At 43.2% G+C, this 23,145-nt stretch overlaps 1 protein-coding gene across 2 annotated transcripts in view; it reads right to left on the bottom strand.

The window, feature by feature from the left end:
• The window catches only part of rbbp8l (retinoblastoma binding protein 8-like), a 123,438-nt gene that overhangs the window by 51,646 nt on the left and 48,647 nt on the right, over positions 1-23,145 (bottom strand). For both annotated transcript variants that reach the window (XM_041203791.1, XM_041203792.1), the window contains exons 5-9: positions 21,110-21,205; positions 13,846-13,958; positions 13,678-13,753; positions 9,595-9,761; positions 4,232-4,296 (exon numbers count right to left, since the gene is read on the bottom strand). In XM_041203791.1, the coding sequence (XP_041059725.1) occupies positions 4,232-4,296; positions 9,595-9,761; positions 13,678-13,753; positions 13,846-13,958; positions 21,110-21,205 (517 nt within the window). The remainder of the gene's footprint in view (positions 1-4,231; positions 4,297-9,594; positions 9,762-13,677; positions 13,754-13,845; positions 13,959-21,109; positions 21,206-23,145) is intronic.

Genomic DNA, 23,145 nt, shown 5'->3' on the forward strand with positions numbered 1-23,145 from the left:
ATCAATTGGGGCTCCAGGTTCAAGGCTCCCATCAATGAAGAGACTACACTAGAATGGTTGCACAAGCCAGAAGTCTCACCTCTGTGCACTGCACTCTTACCTTCGTCTGACACTCTAGCCTCTCCACGCCCGGTTGCACTTGGGGCGTGCCAGCTCTCCAACTCCAGGGTGCCTTGCCTGAACCTGGTGAGCAGCAGCAGGTTGGGTGGGTCTCTACCTGTCCGTGACCTCTCCAATTGGTTATGGGTCGTCTTCTCCTGAAAGGACAGAGGAGCTTTGAAAAGTCCACTCTCTACCTGCAGCGCCATTGCAGCCTGGCCAAACCCAGCTGAGGAATGCCTTGCAGAGCACATCCGAGTCATGGCCCTCGAGCCGCAAGGCACTCAGTCCAAGCAGCCAGGGCTCACCCCTTGGCCAGCTCTAGCGCCATTGACAGTTGGCACTCAGACTCTAGCACCCCTGAGGTCCATAGGGAATGGCCACATCTTAACATTTCTGCACACTGACCCATTCCAACACAGTACTCAGCCTTCCTGAGTGCAGCAGGTCATTGAACCTTTTCCGGCACTGCACCCATGTACGCCGCACCATGTCATGGCTGCTAACCAGCACTGCCACCTCCTCCCTTGTCCTCTTTGTGAGGTGCGGTGGCCTCCTCCTCCCATCTCTGGGAACCAGGGTGTCCCACCAGGCAGCCACCTCCTCCAAGAGGACTGTGAGGCATGCAACCGAAAAGCAGGGGTCTGAGTGCCCACCTGACCTGCCCTCCCACCGGGCGTCTCCAGCCGCACTCAACTTCACAACTTGAATGCTGAAGATGCAGAGGAGACACTCTTCAGTGGCAGCCTTCCACAGGCTGCTTGGGCCATTTTTAAACTGCCCGCTGGGTCGCCATTGGACCCAGCGGCCGATAGGCACCCGCCCCTTCCCGATCCATGAGGAGCCATGTTTCACGCTGGTGGGTCAATTAAGGGTGAGTCATTGCGAAATTGTAGTTGGGGGCTGATCGCGGGTGGTGGGCTGTTTCCTGGCCACTCCCAAGCCTGATGACCTCAAAATTCTGGCTATGGTCACTATTACTGAGACTAGCTTTCAATTCCAGATTTATTAATTGAACTTAAATTCCACCAGCTGCCTTGGTGGTTTTTGAATCCTATATTCCCCAAGCAATAGCCTGGGCCTTGGGATTACTAGTGACATTGCCACTATGCCAACATCTGCCCTAGAATTCAAACTATATCGCTGTTCCTTCACTGTCGCTGGGTCAAAACCCTGGCACTCCCTTCCTAACAGCACTGTGGGTGTACCTACATCACATGGACTGCAGCGGTTCAAGAAGGCAGCTCACCACCACTGTCAAGGACAGTTTGGGTTGGGCAATAAATGCTGGCCTAGCCAGTGATGCCTACATCCTGAGAATGAATTTAAAAAGAAACATTGTTCTATTCATGCGAAATGGTACCATAGTGTAATGGCTATGTTGCTGGATTAATAATACTGAGAAAGTGAGCTCAACTCCACACTGTGGCAGTTTGAGAATTTGGGTCCAGTTTTTAAAGTACTGGAAATTTAAAAAAGTGCTGGTATCAGTAAGTTCATTTATATTTCCTTTTGTTCTGTTCAAGGACATAAAAGAGAAAAAAAAAATCACCCATAATCTTTGATTTGGCAGCTCATTACTATTGCTCCAGATAGCTGATTGCCTTTTCGAGCTTTAACCTTGTCTGAAGAGATAATTCACCCCTGAAGAGAAGTTCAAAAAAGTGATCACATAGCTGTCAGATTGTTGTTAAAATCCCACTGGTTCACCATTGGCCTTTAGGGAAGGAAACTTGCAATCCTTATTTCCCCATGAGGATCTATATGTGACTCCAGCACAGCAATATGGTTGACACTCAATTTCCCCCCTTCAGAATAATATAGGTGATAGATAAAAAATTCCTGAAACAAAACTAACCTTTTATGTATGCTTTCTGATAATACTAAGTTATTAGTTTCTGATTGACCGCTGTAATAATATACACATTTTCCATTTCCCATATAAAAATAATCACTGCAATTCAAACATAATTATGTAAAGTGTTTTCAGGTACCTTGATAAAGTGCTTTATAAGTGTAAACATTATCCATTGCCTGCAGTTTACTAAAGGGGTAATACCCCTGTCTGTCTGCTGAAACTGGGTGATGAATGGGCATATAAAATCTCCCATGGGAGCTACCCCACCCCCACCCTACCCCCTCAAAAACCCACTCCCTTTCTGAAGGCTCTGATTTTAATTGCTCTTCTGAGCAGGCGGAAAGGTCACCAGGCAGAAAGCAGAAAGTCCTTCTTTAAATATGCAGGTCAGAGTTTGATGCCATCATTAGCATGACCCAGACCTCCCTGTCGCTTGCCATTTTAACACACCACCCTGCTCTCATGCCCACATGTCCGTCCTTGGCCTGCTGCAATGTTCCAGTGAAGCTCAATGCAAACTGGAGGAATAGCACCTCATCTTCCGACTAGGCACTTTGCAGCCTTCCGGACTGAATATTGAATTCAACAACGTCAGATAATGAACTCTCTCCACCATCCTCACCCCTTTTTGATCCCCTTTTTTCAAATATTTATGTTTTAATTTTTCTATATACATTTTCCCCCCACCTTTTTCTATTATTATTTTTTAAATTTATTTCCATTCATTGTTTTATCCCCACCTTTTAGCCTATTTTGATCCTTGCTCCCACACCGTCCGCCCCCCCCCACCCCCACCCCCCCACTCCACCCCCACTAGGGCCATCTGTCACTGGCTTATCCTGTTTTCTACTCTTAATGTCATCATTAGCAGCTCCTTTAGCCAGTATCACCACCATCAACACCCCTTTGAGCTTTTGTTTCTGACATTTTTTGCAATCCTCCCTTTGCCTCCGCCTATCACTGGCCTTCTATCCAGCTTCATCTGTCCCACCGCCCCCTTATACAGTATATATTTCACCACATTTCTGCTTCTCTTTAGTTCTGAAGAAGAGTCAGCTGGACTCGAAACGTTAACTCTTTCTCTCCACAGATGCTGTCAGATCTGCTGAGTTTTTCCAGCAATTTTTGTTTTTGTTTCAGATTTCCAGCATCTGCAGTATTTTGCTTTTGTCTTAGCATCCAGCTGCTGTTTTAACAAGAGGTCTGCTTGGGTAGTGGCAGTGTCTTTCCCACTAGGCAAGCCTTCTGGTCAGGAGAGGCCCAAAAGATACGTTGCTTTACTTTTATTGCATTTCCTTGTGGGGCCAGGAAGAACAGGAATGTGCTTCTTAATGTCACAAGGACAGTTTAGATTTTCCCTGCTGAGGTTTCCCTCTCCGCGTCTTCTGATCACCAGGCTCTCCTGAATTCCCTTCTGGTGATTACCTGAGTGCCGAGGCTATTCCTTTATGGCCCTTGATATTGGTCTTCTGCAACCTGACATTCCAAAGTGACCTGTAGACTGGCTGCATTTCATGCAGGAGACTAACAGGCACTTTGCAGCTGAGGCACAGGCCTTAAGGTTTCTTGGCCTTCACACTGCTGGGTTTGAGGCTGATGCTGCCCATCTATTTCCCCTCCTGCCTGACACGACCCACCCCATCCACCTTGCCTTAAAATTTGGACTCAAGAGCCTGAGGTAAATTGTACCAGCTCTCTTTGAATTTGGTAGATGGTATTTATAAAGAACACACGTACTCAGTCTGTACTCTCATTGTTTTTTATTCTTTCATGGGATGTAGGCATCGCTGGCAAGGCCAACATTTGTTGCCCATCCCTGGTTGCCTTTAAACTGACTGGTTTGTTAGGCCAAATCAGAGGATAGTTAAGAGTCAACCACATTTTTGTGGGCCTGGAGTCACATGATGGCCAGAGCAGGTAAGGATGGCAGATTTCCTACTGTAAAGGACATTAGTGAACGAGATGGATTTTTACAGCAATCCATGATAGTTGGCATGGTCACCTTTACTAACTTTCAATTCTAGATTTTATTAATCAAATTCCACCAGCTACCATAGTGGAATTTGAACCCCTAGGTTACTAGCCCAGGGACATTATAACTATGCCACCATCTTCCCCTTATTGCTTATTTTTCCTGTAGAGGAAATGGCTAAAACTGTGTCACCCAGATTATATTTTGCCATAATTTGTTGTTCCTCACAAGATCATGACCTAGCAATGTACAGATAAAAGGCATTAATTCTGTTGTATAGAATTAAATAATCCCATGCTTACCAAATCAAATAACGGCATCTCAGGCAGATGATAATAGGGGGATCTTTTAGGGGCAGTGGAACTCTCTAAAAGTGAAAATAGAAATTAGAAAATATTAAGACCATGAAGGGAATTTTCACCTCCTTGTATGAGAATTAAAAAATGTGCATGAATTAAAACCATGTCTGTAAAGCCATTTGCTTCCTTTATTCTTATCTTCAACATATGCCTGTGACAGGACTGTCTGGCTCATTGTTAGCACTCTTGCCTCTGAGTTGAAAGAGTCTTGGTTCAAATTGCACTCCAGAGACTTGAGTGCAAAATCTAGACAGACCCCTAAGCGCTATAGTAAGGAAGAGCTGCACCATGGAGGGTGCATCCCTTGAATGAGATGTTAAACTGAGGCTCTGTCCCTCTGAGGATCCTATGGCACCAACATTCCCTCTTAAGTTTTGCAGGTGAATGTGCCTCGCAGAGGACAAACAGGCCTTGCACAGATTCCCTTTAAGATTTATGCAAGTGGCAATCTTAATGGGACCATAACAAATGGACGAAGAGTGTAGGGAAATTAGGGGGAACATTAGAGGGCACTATTTGACGAATTGCTCCCCGGTATCCTGGCCAATATTTAGCCTTTGATCAACATCAGTAAAGTAGATTATCTGGTCACTATCACACTGCTGTTTGTGGGAAAATATTGTGTGCAAATTGCCTGCCATGTTGCCGACATTTCTACAGTGATTACATTTCAGAGCTACTTCATTGGCTGTAAAACATTTTGGGGCATCCTCAAGTTGTGAAAAGCATGATATAAATGCAAGTCTTTCTTTTTAAACTACAACCAGCACCAGATTAAAATAAAAGCAGAAAACTGCAGATGCTGGAAATCCAAAACAAAAACAAAAATACCTGGAAAAACTCAGCAGGTCTGACAGCATCTGTGGAGAGGAATACAGTTAGTGTTTCGAGTCTGTATGACTCTTCAACAGAACTAAGGAAAAATAGAATAGAGGTGAAATATAAGCTGGTTTAAGGGGGTGAGTGGCGGTGGGGGGGGGGGGGGGGGGGGGGGGGGGGTGGCTGGCGGCGGGACAAGTAGAGTTGGATGGAGGGCCAGTGATAGGTGGAGATAGCCAAAAGATGTCATAGACAAAAGGACAAAGAGGTGCTGAAGGTGGTGATATTATCTATGGAATGTGCTAATAGGTGACATTAAGGGTAGAAAGCAGGATGAGCAAGGTACAGATAGCCCTAGTGGGGGTGGGGTGGGGGGAAGGGATCAAAATAGGCTAAAAGTTAGGGATAAAGCAATGGATAGAAATACATTTAAAAATAATGGAAATAGGTGGGAAAAGAAAAATCTATATAAATTATTGGAAAAAAGGGGGATCGGAAAGGGGGCGGGGATGGAGGAGAGAGTTCATGATCTAAAATTGTTGAACTCAATATTCAGCCCGGAAGGCTGTAAAGTGCTTAGTCGGAAGATGAGGTGCTGTTCCTCCAGTTTGCGTTGAGCTTCACTGGAACAATGCAGCAGGCCAAGGACAGACATGTGGGCATGAGAGCAGGGTGGAGTGTTGAAATGGCAAGCAACAGGGAGGTTTGGGTCATGCTTGCGGAGACATGGCTGCAGGGTGACCAGGGATGGGAACTGAACATCCAGGGGTATTCACTATTTAGGAAGGACAGACAAAAGGGAAAAGGCGGTGGAGTTGCATTGCTAGTTAAAGAGGAAATTAACAGAATAATGAGGAAAGATATTAGCTCCGATGATATGGAATCTGTATGGGTAGAGCTGAGAAACACTAAGGGGCAAAAAACGTTAGTGGGGGTTGTATATAAACCCCCAAACTGTAGTGGTGATGTTAGGAATGGCACTAAACAGGAAATTAGAGACACGTACAATAAAGGAACATCTGTAATTATGGGTGACTTTAATCTGCATATAGATTGGGCAAATCAAATTAGTAACAATACCGTGGAGGAGGAATTCCTGGATTGTATACGGGATGGTTTTCTGGACCAATACATTGAGGAACTAACTAGAGAACAGGCCATCCTAGACTGGGTATTGTGTAATGAGAAAGGAATAATTGGCAATCTATTTGTACAAGGCCCCTTGGGGATGACCGACCATAATACGATAGAATTCTTCATCAAGATGGAGAGTGATGTAGTTGATTCTGAGACTCGGGTCCTGAATTTTAATAAAGGAAGCTACAATGGTATGAGGCGTGAGTTGGCTATGATCATTTGGGAAATGTTACTTAAAGGGATGATGGTGGATAAGCAATGGCAAACATTCAAAGAGCGCATGGGTGAACTGAAACAATTGTTTATTCCTGTCTGGAGCAAAAGTAAAATAGGAAAGGTAGCCAAACCATGGCTTACAAGGGAAATTAGAGATAGTATTAGATCCAAGGAAAAGGCATATAAATTGGCCAGAATAAACAACAGACCTGAGGATTGGGAGCACTTTAGAATTCAGCAAAGGAGGACCAAGGGATTGATTAAGAAGGGGAAAATAGAGTATGGGAGTAAGCTTGTGGGGAACATAAAAACTGACTGTAAAAGTTTCTACAGGTATGGGAAGAGATAAAGCTTGGTGAAGACAAATGTAAGTTCCTTACAGTCAGAAACAGGAGGATTTATAATGGGGAACAAAGAAATGGCTGACCAACTAAATGCATACTTTGGTCCTGTCTTCACAAAGGAGGAAACAAATAACACACCAGAAATGTTGGGGAACACAGGGTTTAGCGAGAGGGAGGAACTGAAAGAAATCAGTATTAGTACTGAAATGATGTTGGAGAAATTGATGGGATTGAAGGCCGAAACATCCCCAGGGCTTGACAACCTACATCCCAGAGTACTTAAGGAAGTGGCCCTAGAAATAGTGGATGCATTGGTGGTCATCCTCCAAGATTCAATTCACTCTGGAACAGTTCCTACAGATTGGAGGGTAGCTAATGTAACCCCACTGTTTAATAAGGGAGATAGAGAGAAAACAGGGAATTAAAGACCAATCAACCTGACATCAGTAGTGGGGAAAATTCTAAAGTCCATTATAAAAGATTTAATAGCTGAGCACTTGGAAAACAGTGGCAGAATCGAACAGTCAGCATGTATTTATGAAAGGGAAATCATGCTTGACGAATCTACTGGAATTTTTCGAGAATGTAACAAGTAGAGTTGATGAGAAGGAGCCAGTGGATGTAGTTTATTTGGACTTTCAGAAGGTTTTCGACAAAGTCCCACATGAGAGATTGGCGTGTAAAATTAAAGCGCATGGGATTGGGGGTAGTGTATTGAGGTGGATAGAAAACTGATTGGCAAACAGGAAACAAAAAGTAGGAATAAACGGGTCTTTTTCCAAATGGCAGGCAGGCAGGGATCGGTACTGGGACTCCAGCTATTCACAATATATATTAATGACTTAGATGAAGGAACTAAATGTAATGTCTCCATATTTGCAGGTGACACAAAGCTGGGTGGTAGGGTGAGCTGTGAGAAGGATGCAGAGATGTTTCAGTGTGATTTGGGCAAGCTTAGTAAGCAGGAAATGCATGGCAGATGCAGCATAATGTGGATAAATGTGAGGTTATCCACTTTAGTAGCTAATACAGGAAGGCAGATTATTATATGAATGGCTATAAATTGAGAGAGGGGAATGTGCAATGAGACCTGGGTGTCCTCATACACCAGTCGCTGAAGGTAAGCATGCAAGTGCAGCAGGCAGTAAAGAACACAAATGGTATGTTGGCCTTCATAGCGAGAGGATTTGAGTACAGGAGCAGGGATGTCTTGCTGCAATCATACAGGGCCTTGGTGAGACCACACCTGGAATATTGTGTGCAGTTTTGGTCTCCTTATCTGAGGAAGGATGTTCTTTCAGCGAAGGTTTACCAGACTGATTCCTGGGATGGTGGGACTGACATATGAGGAGAGATTGAGTCAGTTAGGATTATATTCACTGGAGTTCAGAAGAATGAGGGGAGGTCTCATAGGAATCTATAAAATACTGACAGAACTATACAGAGTAGATACAGGAAGGATGTTCCCATTGGTGGGGGAGTCCAGAACCAGGGGTCATAGTCTGAGGGAATGGGGTAGACCATTTAGGACTGAGATGAGGAGAAATTTCTTCACCTAGAGAGTGGTGAGCCTGTGGAGTTGGCTACCACAGAAAGTAGTTGAGGCCAAAACATTGTATGTTTTCAAGAAGGAGTTAGATATAGCTCTTGGGGTGAAGGGGATCAAAGGGTATGGGGAGAAAGCAGGAGCAAGCCATTGAGTTGGATGATCAGCCATGATCATAACAAATGGCAGAGCAGGCTCGAGGGGCCAAATGGCCTACTCCTGCTCTTATTTTCTATGTTTCTATGTTGTATGTCTGTGTAGAATTTTAATCTTCATTTAGGTAAATAGCAATTCTATGGATTAAATATTTGATAATGCTCGATATAATGAGTGATTGTTCTATTGTTTTCTTGATAATGCAATGAATGAAGCCACGTTATGTGTAGTTATGCAAAAGGGATCAGAACTTGCTAACTGAACATTACTTGGGTTGTTGCCTGTTTTATATCAATCCCATGCTGAAAACATTCACAGCTACTCATAGATATCTACAATCTTTGTTGAATGATTTTTTTTTTCTCCCTGTTCTGAAGGTGCCCAAAACTTAAAGTTAAAAAATGCCCAATTTATTTACTCAATGTTTCAAAGTAAAAATTTACATGCCAAACAGAGTGGTTGGTTTTGCCTGGTCATTAGTAAACTCACTGTACCAGGGAAGATCCACAGATGCTTATACTCTTCTATTTCCCATAAATGGCTGTTCTACATAGGTGAGCCCAGGCAATAAGTTAGCTCTGAGGACAAAAGCAGCAGAGCCCAATAATGCCTTCACCAATATTTACACAAGTACTCTCTCCAGTGGGAGTCACTGCAAAGTGATCGAGAGTGGGAACCATTCCTTGCTGGGTGCCCCACTGCCATTATAACTGACATTAGCCAATTCAATGCTGCCCATGTATCATGTTTTCCCATCCTGTAATGCTTACTATCAGGGAACACTAGGGAGCCTCATAAACATTAATTTATGAAGTTGAATCTGAGGCACACAAATCAGCCTCATGATAAAATTTGGGATATGGTACTGAGCTCCTGATGTGTTCAAGTTGTAACTTATTTAAATAAGTTGGCTATTTTTTGTATATTATCCCATGAGAAGAACTGGCTACTAAGAGTCAACATGAAATAAGCTTATTTGATAAATGGATAGAAAAGGAACAAAAATGTTTTCATGTATTCAAAGATTTACATTACTAATTTAAAGTAAGCACTCAGCAGCTATCAAATATATTCAAGAATCACTGTACCTTTTGTGGGAGGCTTAAACTCCTGCTTATGGCTCTGATGCTCTGCCATTGAGCTGAACGCACTATCCAAACTTTGTTTCCTTTTGTTATTCAAAGGTGAATCGAAAGGTATAGCATTGTCCGAAAAGGAACGGCTTCCTCTTCCGTAAGCTTGACTTTGCTTCATCCTGTCAAGTTCCAAAAGGCAAAAACATACAAACTTATGACAGCACAAGCAAGAAAATAAAGCTATAACTTTCAAATGTTGACAAGGTTAGTCTATGTTTTTCCTGTATATCATTGTAAAACGATAGGGGTAATTTAATTTAATTTAATGGCTGGGGACTGATGGGATTTGGTTGACCACCCAGTTGATTTATACAATGCACAATTGGTCAGGGTATTAAATGGTTGACTAGTCCAATCCTGTTTTCCACTGGGAATAAGAGGTTAAAATTAGCCCTCTTGAGTGTTATTGCATAGCAACAAAATATTCAGTCCATCAGGTCTGTACACAGTTTCCTTCATTCTGTGAGCTATTTTGTCCAATTCCACTGTTTTTCTTCCTTCCCCATCCTTTAATATCTCTTTATTACCAAACATGAAATGGTATTATATAGCAATTATCTGATTGCCTTCATAAAAATTACAAATAGACTCTAACAGTGTTTTTTTGGGGAGAGAATTCCACCTTCAAAAAACACTGTGTAAAGACGTGTTTTCTAATCTCCCCTTTAATTCTTTTCTAATTATCTCAAATTTGTACCCTCCTGTTTACCACTACGCTGACCAACTGCAACAATCTGTCACCATGTACTCTATCATATCCTGATGTTTGTGGTGGCTCACAAGCTGAGAATAGGTGGGAACTTGGCCTGACTCCAGTGCTGAGCTGGTTGGCAGTATGCATCTTCTCATGGAGCCTGGCTCTGCGGAATTCTCCCACAATTTTTCTTTTGATCCTTTTCTTCATGCCCAATGGCAATCCCTTTAAGAGCTGCAGCTTGGGCTGCTCACTGTCTGGAAAATCAACCTTTATCTATTAGATGTCACAGAAATGTGAAGAATTGAGGTATTTCTCCATCAATGAAAGGACTGATCAAACTCAATACCAACAGGAGTGACAGTTCACAGGATCCAACCACTCCAATTGAGCCACATCATTTGGAAATGTAATATAACATCTGTTCCAAACCTTAGTAGCACCTAGATATACCCGGATCATAAGAGTTCAGCTATTTTATGCAAGAACAAGTTTGATCCATAATTCATGTTTAGAAATATTTGTTTAGATTGTAATCTTTTTGTAGGAAAATTCTACTTGTTCTTGATACTGTAAACTGCACTGAACTCTTCTCAAATAACAGTTATTGTGACTCCATCCCAAAAGAATGGAACAAGAACAACAAAGAAAAGTACAGCACTGGAGCAGGCCCTTCGGCCCTCCAAGCCTGCGCCGATCATATTGCCCGTCAACTAAAACATTTTGCACTTCCAGGGTCCATATCCCTCTATTCCCATTCTATTCATGTACTTGTCAAGCTGCCTCTTAAATACCACTATCATACCTGCTTCCACCACCTCCTCTGGCAGCGAATTCCAGACACTCACTACCCTCTGCGTAAAAAACTTGCTCCGCACATCTCCTCTATAGTTTGCTCCTCTCACCTTAAATCTACGTCCCCTAGTAACTGACTCTTCCACCTTGGGAAAAAGCTTCTGACTATCTACTCTGTCCATGCCACTCATAATTTTGTAAACTTCTATCAAGTCGCCCCTCAATCTCCGTCGCTCTAGTGAGAACAATCTGAGTTTCTCCAACCTCTCCTCATAGCTAATAACCTCCAGAAATTATTTATTTATTTTATTTTTTTTTACATCTTTTATGCTCTCCCAACCCCCACTACAGCTATACCTTGAGAGCCCTACCATCCATTCTTAATTAGCACATTCGTTTAGATAATATCACCAACTTTAACTTTAACACCTATGTTTCTTTTGTATTATTGTTGTTGACATCTTTTGATGATCTGCTTCTATCACTGCTTGTTTGTCCCTACAACCACACCCCCACTCCACCTCTCTCTCTCTCTCTCTCCGCCCCCCACACACACACCTTAAACCAGCTTATATTTCAACTCTTTCTTGGACACGAACTCAAGTTCTGTCGAAGGGTCATGAGGACTCGAAACGTCAACGCTTTTCTTCTCCGCCAATGCTGCCAGACCTGCTGAGTTTTTCCAGGTAATTCTGTTTTTGTTTTTGTTTAGCATCCTGGTAAACCTCCTCTGCACCCTCTCCAATGCCTCCATATCTTTCTGGTAATGTAGCGACCAGAATTGCACGCAATATTCTAAGTGTGGCCTAACCAAGGTTCTATACAGCTGCAGCATGACTTCCCAGCTTTTATATTCAATACCCCTGCCAATGAAGGCAAGCATGCCATATGCCTTCCTGACTACCTTATCCACCTGCATTGCCACTTTCAGTGACCTGTGGACCTATACACCCAGATCCCTCTGCCCGTCAATGCACTTAAGGGTTCTGCCATTTACTGTATAATTCCTGCCTGTATTAGACCTTCCAAAATGCATTACCTCGCATTTGTCTGGGTTAAACTCCATCTGCCATTTCTCCACTCAAGTCTCCAACCGATCAATATCCCGTTGTATCCTTTGACAATCTTCTTCACTATCTGCAACTCCTCCAACCTTAGTGTCGTCTGCAAACTTACTAATTAGCCCAGTTACATTTTCCTCCAAATCATTTATGTATACCACAAACAGCAAAGGTCCCAGCACTGATCCCTGCAGAACTCTACTAGTCACAGCTCTCCATTCAGAAAAGCACCCTTCCACTGCTGCCTTCTGTCTTCTATGACCAAGCCAATTCTGTATCCATTTTGTCAGCTCACCTCTGATCCTGTGCGACTTTACCTTCTGTACCAGTCTGCCATGAGGGACCTTGTCAAAGGCCTTACTGAAATCCATGTATATAACATCCACTGCCCTTCCATCATCAATCATCTTTGTCACTTCCTCGAAAAACTGGATCAAATTAGTGAGAAACGACCTCCCCTTCACAAAACCATGCTGCCTCTCACTAATACGCCCATTTGCTTCCAAATGGTAGTAAATCCTGTCATGAAGAATCTTCTCCAATAATTTCCCTACCACTGATGTAAGGCTCACCAGCCTGTAATTTCCTGGATTATCCCTGCTACCCTTCTTAAACAATGGAAACAACATTGGCCATTCTCCAGTCCTCTGGAACCTCACCTGTAGCCAGTGAGGATATAAAGATTTCTGTCAAGACCCCAGCAATCGCCTCCCTCAGTACTCTGGGGTAGATCCCATCTGGCCCTGGGGACTTATCCACCTTAATATTCTTCAAGACGCCTAACACCTCCTCTTTTTTGATCTCAACATGATCCAGGCTATCTACACACTCTTCCCTAGACAAATCGACCGCTAAGCCCTTCTCTTTGGTGAAAACTGATGAGAAGTATTCATTTAGTATCTCTCCCATTTCTTCTGGCTCTACACACAGATTCCTACCTCTGTCCCTGAGTGGGCCTACCCTTTCCCTGGCTACCCTCTTGCTTTTTACATATGTATAAAAGGCTTTGGGATTTTCCTTAATCTTGGTTGCCAGTGACTTTTCATGATCCCTTTTAGCCCTCCTGACTCCTTGCTTAAGTTTCTTCTTACTTTCTTTATATTCTCCATGGGCTTCAACTGTTCCCAGCCTTCTAGCCCTTACGAATGCATCCCTTTTTTTGACTAATCTCACAATATCCTTCATTATGCAAGGTTCCTGAAACTTGCCATGCTTATCCTTCATCCTAGCAGGAACATGCCAGTCCTGAATTCTTATCAACTGATGTTTGAAAGCCCCCCCACATGTCAGTTGTTGATTTGCCCTCAAACATCTGTCTCCAGTCTAGATTCCTCAGTCCTGCCTAATATTGTTATAATTAACCTTCCCCCAATTAAGCATTTTAGCCCAAGGACTCTTGTTATCCTTATCGACCAGTACCTTGAAAGCCCCCCCACATGAATACTTTGATTTATTAATGGAACAATAACTACACATTTTACTCACTCCGAGAGATATTTCAGCTTTCTCAGCTCTTGGTGAAGCATTTTGTTTTCTTCTTTCAATCCATTGATTTCATTTGCTGCAAAATGTCCAACCAGAAGTAGGTAAGATGCAGTGCCTTGGAAAAACGAGTGGGAAATGTGCCAGAATAGAGAGTTTTAGAGTCCTTACTGAGAACAGAAATGTGTTGAAGGCTTTGTAGTTGACAATTTTCAAATTCCTGTTGCTTTTTCCTCGCCAGCTCCTGGGTGACTGTACATCTGTCACAAAGACCTGCTCGTAACCTAACACAAGCCTATGGTTAGTGTGTTGCATAGGTTTTAACAAAACAGTGAAACCCCCATTACAAAGGAAAAGAAAGGCCTGTATTTATATAGTATCTTTTACATCCCAAAATGTTTTACAATGAAGTACTTTTGAAGTTTAATCACTTTTGTAATGCAGGAAATGCGCCAGCCAATTTTTGCTTAGCAAGCTCCCACAGAGAGCAATGTGATGATGACTAGATGATCTGTATTAGTGATGTTGGTTGAAGGATAAATATTAGCCAGGACACCAGGGATAACTCCTCTGTTCTTCAAAATGGCCGTGTGAAATATTTCACCCACCTGAGAGAGCAGACAGAGCCTCAATTTAATGTTTCACTGAATTCAGCACTTCTGATAGTGCAGTACTGCACTGGAGTGTCTGCCTTGATTTTTGTACTTAGGTCTCTGGAGTGGGACTTGAATGACCTCCTAACTCAGAGGTGAGGGAGTTACTCACTTGAGCCACAGTATCAAAGAAGGCAAACCCCTCCTGGATAATGGAAAATGGTGGAATGTCTCTCGGGTGGAAATTAGTATGAGTTGCGCCCTTTTTGGGGGCCATAAACAGGTACAAAGCATATGGGCGTAGCAGTGGAATGGCCTGCTCCCAACCTGCACAGGTATTGATCCTGGTGCTAAATCTGTGGGGCCCATTGCTATTGTGGGCAGTTGTTTAGCAACCAAATGCATGTTGAATGAAATTAGTCGGCAATGAGCTGCTGGGCTCAGGGTTTCTCAGCAGCCCCCAGCAACTGAAGGTAAATTTCAAAAATTCTTTTGAAAAGATCCCCTTCCTGTGGAGTTAGAAGGAGCAGTAGGTTCCCTAACTCCACAAGCTTCATGATGAAGCATGATTGTGTGACCAGAGGCAGCAACTCACCCTGAGTGTGCTAAGGCACAAGGACCAATACAAATGGAACGTAATCTTGGTGGTTAAGGTTGATTTAATTCAGGCAGGAGGAGACTAGAACAATGAAACCACTTCTTGTGCAATGCCAATTGGCACAATCAAAATCTGTCAATTAATCTGAGAGATGAATAATAATGCTGGTTCTACTGTAAGAACAGGGTAAGACAAAATCGTGTTCAAACTTGTGCTGATTTTCCTCATTATCATCACAGTATCAACTACGAGAGTTTTTTTTTTTAAAGTACTCCATACATTGATAATGTTGCTTTGTGGACTGATGACACTGACTGTAATGTTATCTGCTGTGTCTTTACCTCTGGAATAACTTAGGTCATTCATGGGCCGGTCACTCATGGAGGAGCTGCATCAAAGACTGTCTCTGTAATGCAGCTGTTGCTACAACAGTGTTTGTAATGACTTCACATGACAATATTAGAAAAAGGGTTTATTGTATCATCCCTTCCATTTCTCAATAATCTAACTCGAGCATTAAACAGAGGCATCAGGTGAGCAATACTATAATATAAAAAGCAATTTGGGGAAGGTAGTCTTAGATTGAAGGAGCATTTATATCAATCATCAATATACACTTAGGGAGGACTTGTGGCACAGTGGTAGTGTCCCTATCATTGGGCCAGAAGTTCTGGGTCCAAGTCCAACTTGATGGCTATAGAAGGTGTCTGCATAATGTAGCCAAACTGTTTGATTATCAGCCTGTAAATACTTCCAATATGCCAGATGGCAGCTGGTAAAGATGGGAGAGTTTTCTGGTCAGCCATACTGCAGCAAACAATGACAAACCACTGCAGTACTTTGCCAGGCATAATCACGTTTGCCAACCCCCTCTTAGGGCCTGGTACTTGAAGGAAGAGGAATGTATGCTTGATATAGTATTGACAGCCAATTGGAATTATATGGCTGGATTTTCATACTGGAGGTGCTCCCAACAGGAAGTAGAAACTTGTCAGTGTTTTGATGGAGGTGAACTGCCAGTTGGGTTGGTGACTGGTTTGCTGACCAATTAGTGATTGGGGTGGGAGGGTGGGGTGAGAACAGAGGTGGGTCACTGGAAATGCAGGCCATGTTCTGACTTGCATTGTCAGCCATTGCTCTGACTGGCATTTGGACTGTAACTGTTACATCTGAAAAAACATGGAAAGTACAGATTTTTCACATTTCAGAGGGCAGATGGGGACTTGGAACCTGGGGTAGGGTAGGAGCTTGAGAACTTGTGAAAGATTTTTTGACTCTTTCTGTGATGGTGGTAGGGTCCCTTGGCTCCATGAAGCCTCTTCACTGCCACCTATAAGTTGATTTTTTTCCATTCAAAACAAAGCTGAGCCCGTTCTCGTCATTCTTGAGCTCGTCTGCGTTAGACAGCTTCTAAATTGGCCACCAATCTCCATGAAAATTTGGCAAGCTCTTATTGAGCTCCTTAAGTGTATTAATTGGCCTGATCATTGGTGCGGGTAAGCTTGCCAGGCCACCCTGACCCTGCTCTCATCCCGTCCTCACAAATAGAGGTAGCAGACTGACAAGTAGGTCATTGGGTCCATTTTATTTGGTCATCTGCCTCGTTTCTGACCCAATTCAGCTCACGAAAATTTTGGCCTGAATGTGTGTATAATAGGATAGTAGAATCTGAGTTCCACCCCTGACTAACAACACTGAAATCCTGATCTCAGCCAGATTAACTGGGCTGATGCAAGTTGAATGACAGGTAAATCATTAACACATCACCTGGAAGTTCCCCTCCAAGTCACTCACCACCCTGATTTGGAAATATATCGCTGTCCCTTCACTGCCGCTGGGTCAAAATCCTGGAACTCCCTCCCTAACAGCACTGTGGGTGTACCTGCATCACATGGACTGCAGCAGTTCAAGAAGGCAGCTCATCACCATCTTCTCAAGGGCAATTAGGGATGGGCAATAAATGCTGGCCTAGCCAGCAAGGCCCACATCCCATGAATTAATAAAAAAAAACACCATCACCCACCCAGTTCCTCCACCTCACCTCATCAAAAGCAACAGCTTGTATTCATATGGCACTGTCAATGTAGTAAAACACTTCACAGGAGTGTTATCAAACATATTTGGTCACTGAATCACATATTGACCAAATCTTGGTCAATTTTAAGGGGCATCCAAGTAAGGTTGTGATGCTGAGAGGTTTGGGGAGGAACTCCAGAGCTTATAGAGACTAGAAATTGAAGGCATGGCTGCCAATGTTGGAGTGATGAAAATCAGGAATGCAAAAGAGGCCAGAATTGGAGAAGTGAAAGAAAGCAAGACTTGCATTTATATTGTGCTCTTCATGAGATCTCATAGAATTATATAACATGGACAGCACATACACAGACCATTCAGCTTAGTCTATACTGGTGTTTATACTTGACACAAGACTCATTCCATTCATTTACTTCAACTCAGCCTTTCAGTATATCTTTTTAGTCCCTTTCCTCTTATGTACTCATCTAGCTTCCTTCTGAAAGCATCTATGTTATTTGCTTCAACCAATTTCTGCGGTAGCAAGTTTCACAATCTAACTACTTTCTGATTAAAGAAATTTCTCCTTATTTCTCGACTGGATTTATTAATAATTATCTTGTCTTTATGTTTCCTAGTTGTAGATTTTCCAACAAGTGGAAACATTCTCTCCACATCTACCATGTCCAACTCATTCATAATTTTAAAGAACTCTCTCAGGTCCTCTCTAAGTTTTCTCTTTTCTAAAGATCTTTCCCATCTTTGGTATCATCCTTGTAACTATTTTTGCACTTTTTCTAGTGTGTTTATGTCCTTTTATAACATGGGGCTAGAGTTTGCCTTCATCAGGTGCGGTGGGCAGGCCTGGGAGCAACTGTGAAACCAAATGCTGTCCGCAATCGGGCTCCAACTGCAATTTTGCGCTGGCGGACCAATTAAGGCCCTCCCAGCAGAAACGTGGCTCGTCACTGGCCGGGGAGGGTCGAGCAGGAGCAGTCCAATGGTGACCCGGCGGCTGGTTTAAAAAATGCCCAGGCAGCCCCAGAAAGGTTTCCAGGGAAGGACGTCTGGCTGCCGAGGTGCACTCGAGTGTGGCAGCAAACGCCAGGTGAGAGAGCAGGTCGGGTGGGCACTCGGCCCACTGCTTTTCTGATGACTGCCTTGCTGCCCACATGGAGGAGGTGGCTATCAAGAGTGACACGCTTGTCTCCAGAGATGGGGGGAGGCAGCCACCATGTCTCACCAAGAGGACATGGGAGGAGGCGGCAACCCCGGTGAGCAGCCATGATGTGTTGGGGCGCACATGGGTGCAGTGCCAGAAGCGGTTCGATAACCTGCTGCGCTCAGGAAGGGTGAGCACCTTGTTGGCATGGGTCAGTGTGCAGAAATGTTAAGGTGTGGCCGTCCCCCGTGGACCTCACGGGTGCTAGAGTCTGAGAATCACGCTGGAGCTGGCCAAGGGGGTGAGCCTTGTAGCTTGAAGGCCATGACTTGGATTTGCCCTTTGAGGTGTTCCTCAACTGGGGTTGGCCAGGCTGTAACGGCGCTGCCAGTAGAGAGTGTACTAATCAATACTGCTCTGTCCTTTCAGGAGAAGACAAGCCATAACCGAGCTGAGAGGGCACATACAGGCGAAAGCCTGCCCAACCTGCTGATGCTCTCTCAGTTCGAACAAGGTACCCTGCAGCTGGGGAGCTAGCAGGCTCCCTGTACAACCAGGTATGGAGAGGTGGGGATGCCAGACAAAGGTAAGAGTGCAGGGCACAGAGGTGAGACTTTCGGATTGTGCAACCATTCTAGTGCAGCCTCCTCATCGATGTGAACTTCGAACCTGGAGTCCCCGTTGATCATTGAAGGATGATGACACTGTGATGCAGATCTCCATTGTCTCACCAGGGTGCCTGGCATTCACAGTGACAATGTGATGATTTTAGCTAACAATATTCCTTCTTCTCCCTTTCAGATTTGCCAGCAGCGTCCCTTCTACAGACCCCAAAGAGCCACCTCTGACGCTGGAGGACCACTGGGTGTCACTGTCACCTGCATCACACCTGCTCTCTGAAGCAGGCACCAGCACAGATACCAACACCTCGGTAGGCATTAGTTTGGTGACTAGTATGGGAACTTCCAGATGGTGATGTTCCCATGTGTCTGCTGCCCTTGTCTTTCTAGGCAGTAACAATTGTGGGATTAGAAGGTGCTGCCTAACGAGCCTTGGTGAGCTCCCGCAGTGCATTTTGTAGATGGTACACACTGCTGCCAATGTGTGCTTTGGTGGTGGCAGGAGTGAATGTTTGTGGATGGGGTGCCAGTCAAGCGGGCTGCTTTGTCCTGGATGGTGTCGAGCTTCCTGAGCTTCATAAAATTTAAATCTATAGAAGTAAATCACAGTACTGTTTTTTTTTTAGCATTTTAATTGCTTTGTTGACCTACAATGCTGTTTATAATGATCTTCTCACCTACATCCCTAGAGGAATCTCTTTGCTGCAACATTTAATTTTTCATTTATGGCGCAGGCATGTTCCTGTTTTCCCTATCAAAGTGTATCACCTCACACTTATCTATATTAAAGCTCATTTTGGAAGGTTGTAGGGGCTGAAAGAAGTTACAGAGACCATTTTTCTCCATGTAGCATCCGCATTGGCTGAAGCATGCAGCTCATGTGATATCACCTTTGGGCAGGCCCCAAGAACTAACTCACCCAGGATAAGGATTGAACCTGCACAGTTGGCATTATTCTATAGCACACTCTTGTCATCTAACCAACTGAGCTAACTGACCCCACAAAGGTTCCAGCATCACCCAATAACCAACCTAAGCTGGCTTTCTACAAAAGCTTTGGCTTATTCTAACTATCATTTTTCTTCAAAGGAAACTATATAGGGAAGCTTCTCAAAATCATATTAATTCATCCCTGTTTTCAGCAATTTTTTTCAGCGATTCATTATCGCCTTTGTTTGAAGGGTAGATGACTATGGCTTGTGCTGCTTGTTCTATAATCATACACTTGGCCTGAACTCAATCTAAGCAGGCCTGGCACTATAAATCATTAACACCTGTTATAGCTGGTGATGCTTTATTCTTCATATTTAGCTTTGAAACTGCAAAGAGTTTTCAATACAGGTTTATTTTTGCACTGAAGGCTGGTGATTGCTGGCTCCAAAACACAAACAAACGTTATTTTCTGAACTCACCTGACTTCTAAATGTGCTGGAGCCAGAAATTCTTGAGCTGCAATCAAAGTCTCGGAATAAAAGGTCTCCACCTGGTATGGAAACACCTAATTCAAAGGGAAGGTCTATTTACTTTCTCTAATAACTTAAACTGTTTGTTTGCATTTACATATTAAAGCTAAATTACATTCCATTTGGTACATGGAACAAATTCTGATCTCAAATATTTTGCATCAAAGCTGTACACAAAATGTTGCATAGCAACCTGCCTCTTCTCCTTTCAAAAGAAGCTGCCAGCAATGTTTCTTCTGCCCTCTCCTCTAAGCACCAATCTACACTGTGTCCATAGGTACTAGTTGTCTTCTGGTTCCTCACCTCTTGTCTCTGAGAACAGAGAGTGTCAGGAGGCTACTCAACAATATGGGGCCCTATTCTGTTCCTGCCTATGTTCACGCATATTTAGTTTCCAACAAAAATCTCACCAACAGCAACCAAAACTTCTATTTACATAGCACCTTTAACATATAGAATCCCCCAAGGTGCTTCATAAGAGTGTTATGAATCAATATTGGACACTGAGCCACACAGGCAGATATTAGGACAGGTGATTAAAAGTTTGGTAAAAGAGGGAGATTTTCAGGAGTGCCTTAAAGGTAGAGAGACAGGTTGAGGGTCAGAGTGGTTTAGGGCAGAAATCTTTGAAATTAGGCTGAGACTGTTGAAGGCCAATGGTGGAGTGATGAAAATATCAGTCAGGAAGGAAAGGTGGCTGATCTTTTCCACCCAGAATACTGAGACCAGTTGTCACATCGTCAAACAATATATTATATTTGCCGGGCACCTAAATTATTCAGTAATAAATGTAACTAAAATATCAATGTAAATAAAATGTCAACTTAATATACCTTAATATTTAAGAATAAGAAGTATATTTTGGGATTTTTAAAAAAGGTTTCGATGCAGTTTAGATATATTAAAGTTTAAAGCGATGCCTCCGTTTAGAAGCAAGACAGAAAAAGAGACTTAAAATGCTTCTCCTTTCTCAGGGCTCTTCCTACCTGTTTTCCAAATTCTTGACATTTTCGTTCATTATCTTGTGCTGTTCCCTCAGTTGATGATTCTTGCTAAACAGCTCTTCCAATCTCTGTGCATCACTGTGTAAGACATTAATGCTGTTAAGTCAGAGGTAAATGAAACAACTGTACATTAAGATGGTGATTTTGGCCAAATACATTAAGAACTAAAGAGATAAAGGCCAAGTTGGGGTCTTAAGCTGCATCATAGGTTTCACCCTCATTTAGTGCAGGGCATCATCTTGTTAAAGAAGTTGAAGCCAGCACCAGTAATGGTCACCTGGAGGATCATTATGGGACTGACTGACAAATTGCTGGCTAGTGCTCGTTAAAAATGCCACTTGCTGGATAACACTTCATTTTGCAAGCTTGCCTAATAACAGCCAGCCTGCAGAGGATTTCAAGCATGTCTTTAAGATATATCACCTTTTATTGTTCACTTGCTGCTGGGAGTTTGAAGAGGACTTTGAACTACGTCAGGAGACTTTCTGGGGCACTCTTTCAAGACTTCACCAGCACACCATCAACATTTATTCTATAAATTCTCCGAGGGCTTCACCTAAGAAGAGTGGGTACTGTACTACTCTATCTTATTGCACACCTCATAGAGAAAGGGAGTGCTTGGTCACTGACATCTTGCTAAGGGTTGCCCTTGGTTTGGAGGAGGAATGGGAGGAGGAGATGAGGACATGTGGAGGAGAGAGGGGCAGGAAGAACAGGAGAATTAGTTGGAGACTGCTTTCCCCTCTGTGGGAACAAGACTTTCCTTTTCCTGTGGACTGCTTCCACCAGGATCTGCAGTGCCGAGCCTGAAAGCTTATGTGCCCTCGGCTATACAAAAAGCTGCCACTCCATGACAGTCAGCCCATTCCATGATTTCAGTGGAAGTAGGTACATAAAGCCCGCACATTTTTTTTCATGAAAACAGGGCCTAATCTCAAAGAACAACAGTAGCAGGTACATAGGAACACCACCACCTGCAAGTTCCCCTCCAATTCACATGTTGTCCTAACTTGGAATCGTCGCTGGCTCAAAATCCTGGAACTCAACTACAAACATTTGCATCACTCCCTGCACAAATGTGGTACCACATAGCTCCACTTTTTCCACAATATGCTGTTCTTTATTCATTAAGGGTAGGTTGGGAGTCCTGTCCAACAATAACTTTCACCTCCAAGTTTCACGAGTACAATTATCATCAGCAAGGCACACTTCTACAGACCCTCTCTCCCTTGTGCCATGACAGTCTCGATGGTATAGCTTTCCAAAGTTTCTTTTTAACCAACCAAACAATAACACCCTGGTTCACTGTTTGGCCACTTCTGAGAAAACACCCAGCTATTTAGCATCTCCAAACTATTCACACAGCTTTCCAGGTTTAAAACATATTTAGCCAACTGGTACAGTTCCTCTAAGAGCTTCTGTCTCCTTTTCTGCCAAACAAAAAAATTAACTTTTCCTGAGAGCGATTAGCTTCTTCTCTTCACAAGAATTCTCTTTGTTCTTCGTTCTGTCGCTGTCTGCTTTCGCTTAGTGTTTGTATCTGTGTGCTGCTTGCCTTCACCCTCCAGCTCCTCTGATTGTAGCTCTCCTTTATGTCTGCAGATCTTCTTTGTGTCTGCATGACTTCTTTCTTAACTTCCTATTGACACTGCTTCCAGGTCAAGGATCTCTAGGTGACAAGGACCAGTATAAGAAAATTACAATTTATCCGTTTACAATTGATGCAAATGCTCAAAAGTCCTTTTCAAATATTCTTAAGACCAGTTACAGGTTCCACAGATCTTTTAAAAAAAAAATTCCTTACTATACTGCTTCTGGGTCAAAGGTTGCCACAACATATTTAAAGATGCATGTGATAATCAATGACATCCACCATGGATTTGTTAAAGGAAAGTCATATTTAATACAGTTAATCAGGTTTTGAAGATGGTATTCAAGCACTCAGAGGGAATGCAGTTAACAAAGGGGCAGGTTTTACTTTTCCACACCTGGGCATAAAAGGGTTTCCCCTCCCTCCC

The sequence above is a fragment of the Carcharodon carcharias genome, chromosome 14 (assembly GCF_017639515.1).
Source record: "Carcharodon carcharias isolate sCarCar2 chromosome 14, sCarCar2.pri, whole genome shotgun sequence".
NCBI lineage: Eukaryota > Metazoa > Chordata > Chondrichthyes > Lamniformes > Lamnidae > Carcharodon > Carcharodon carcharias.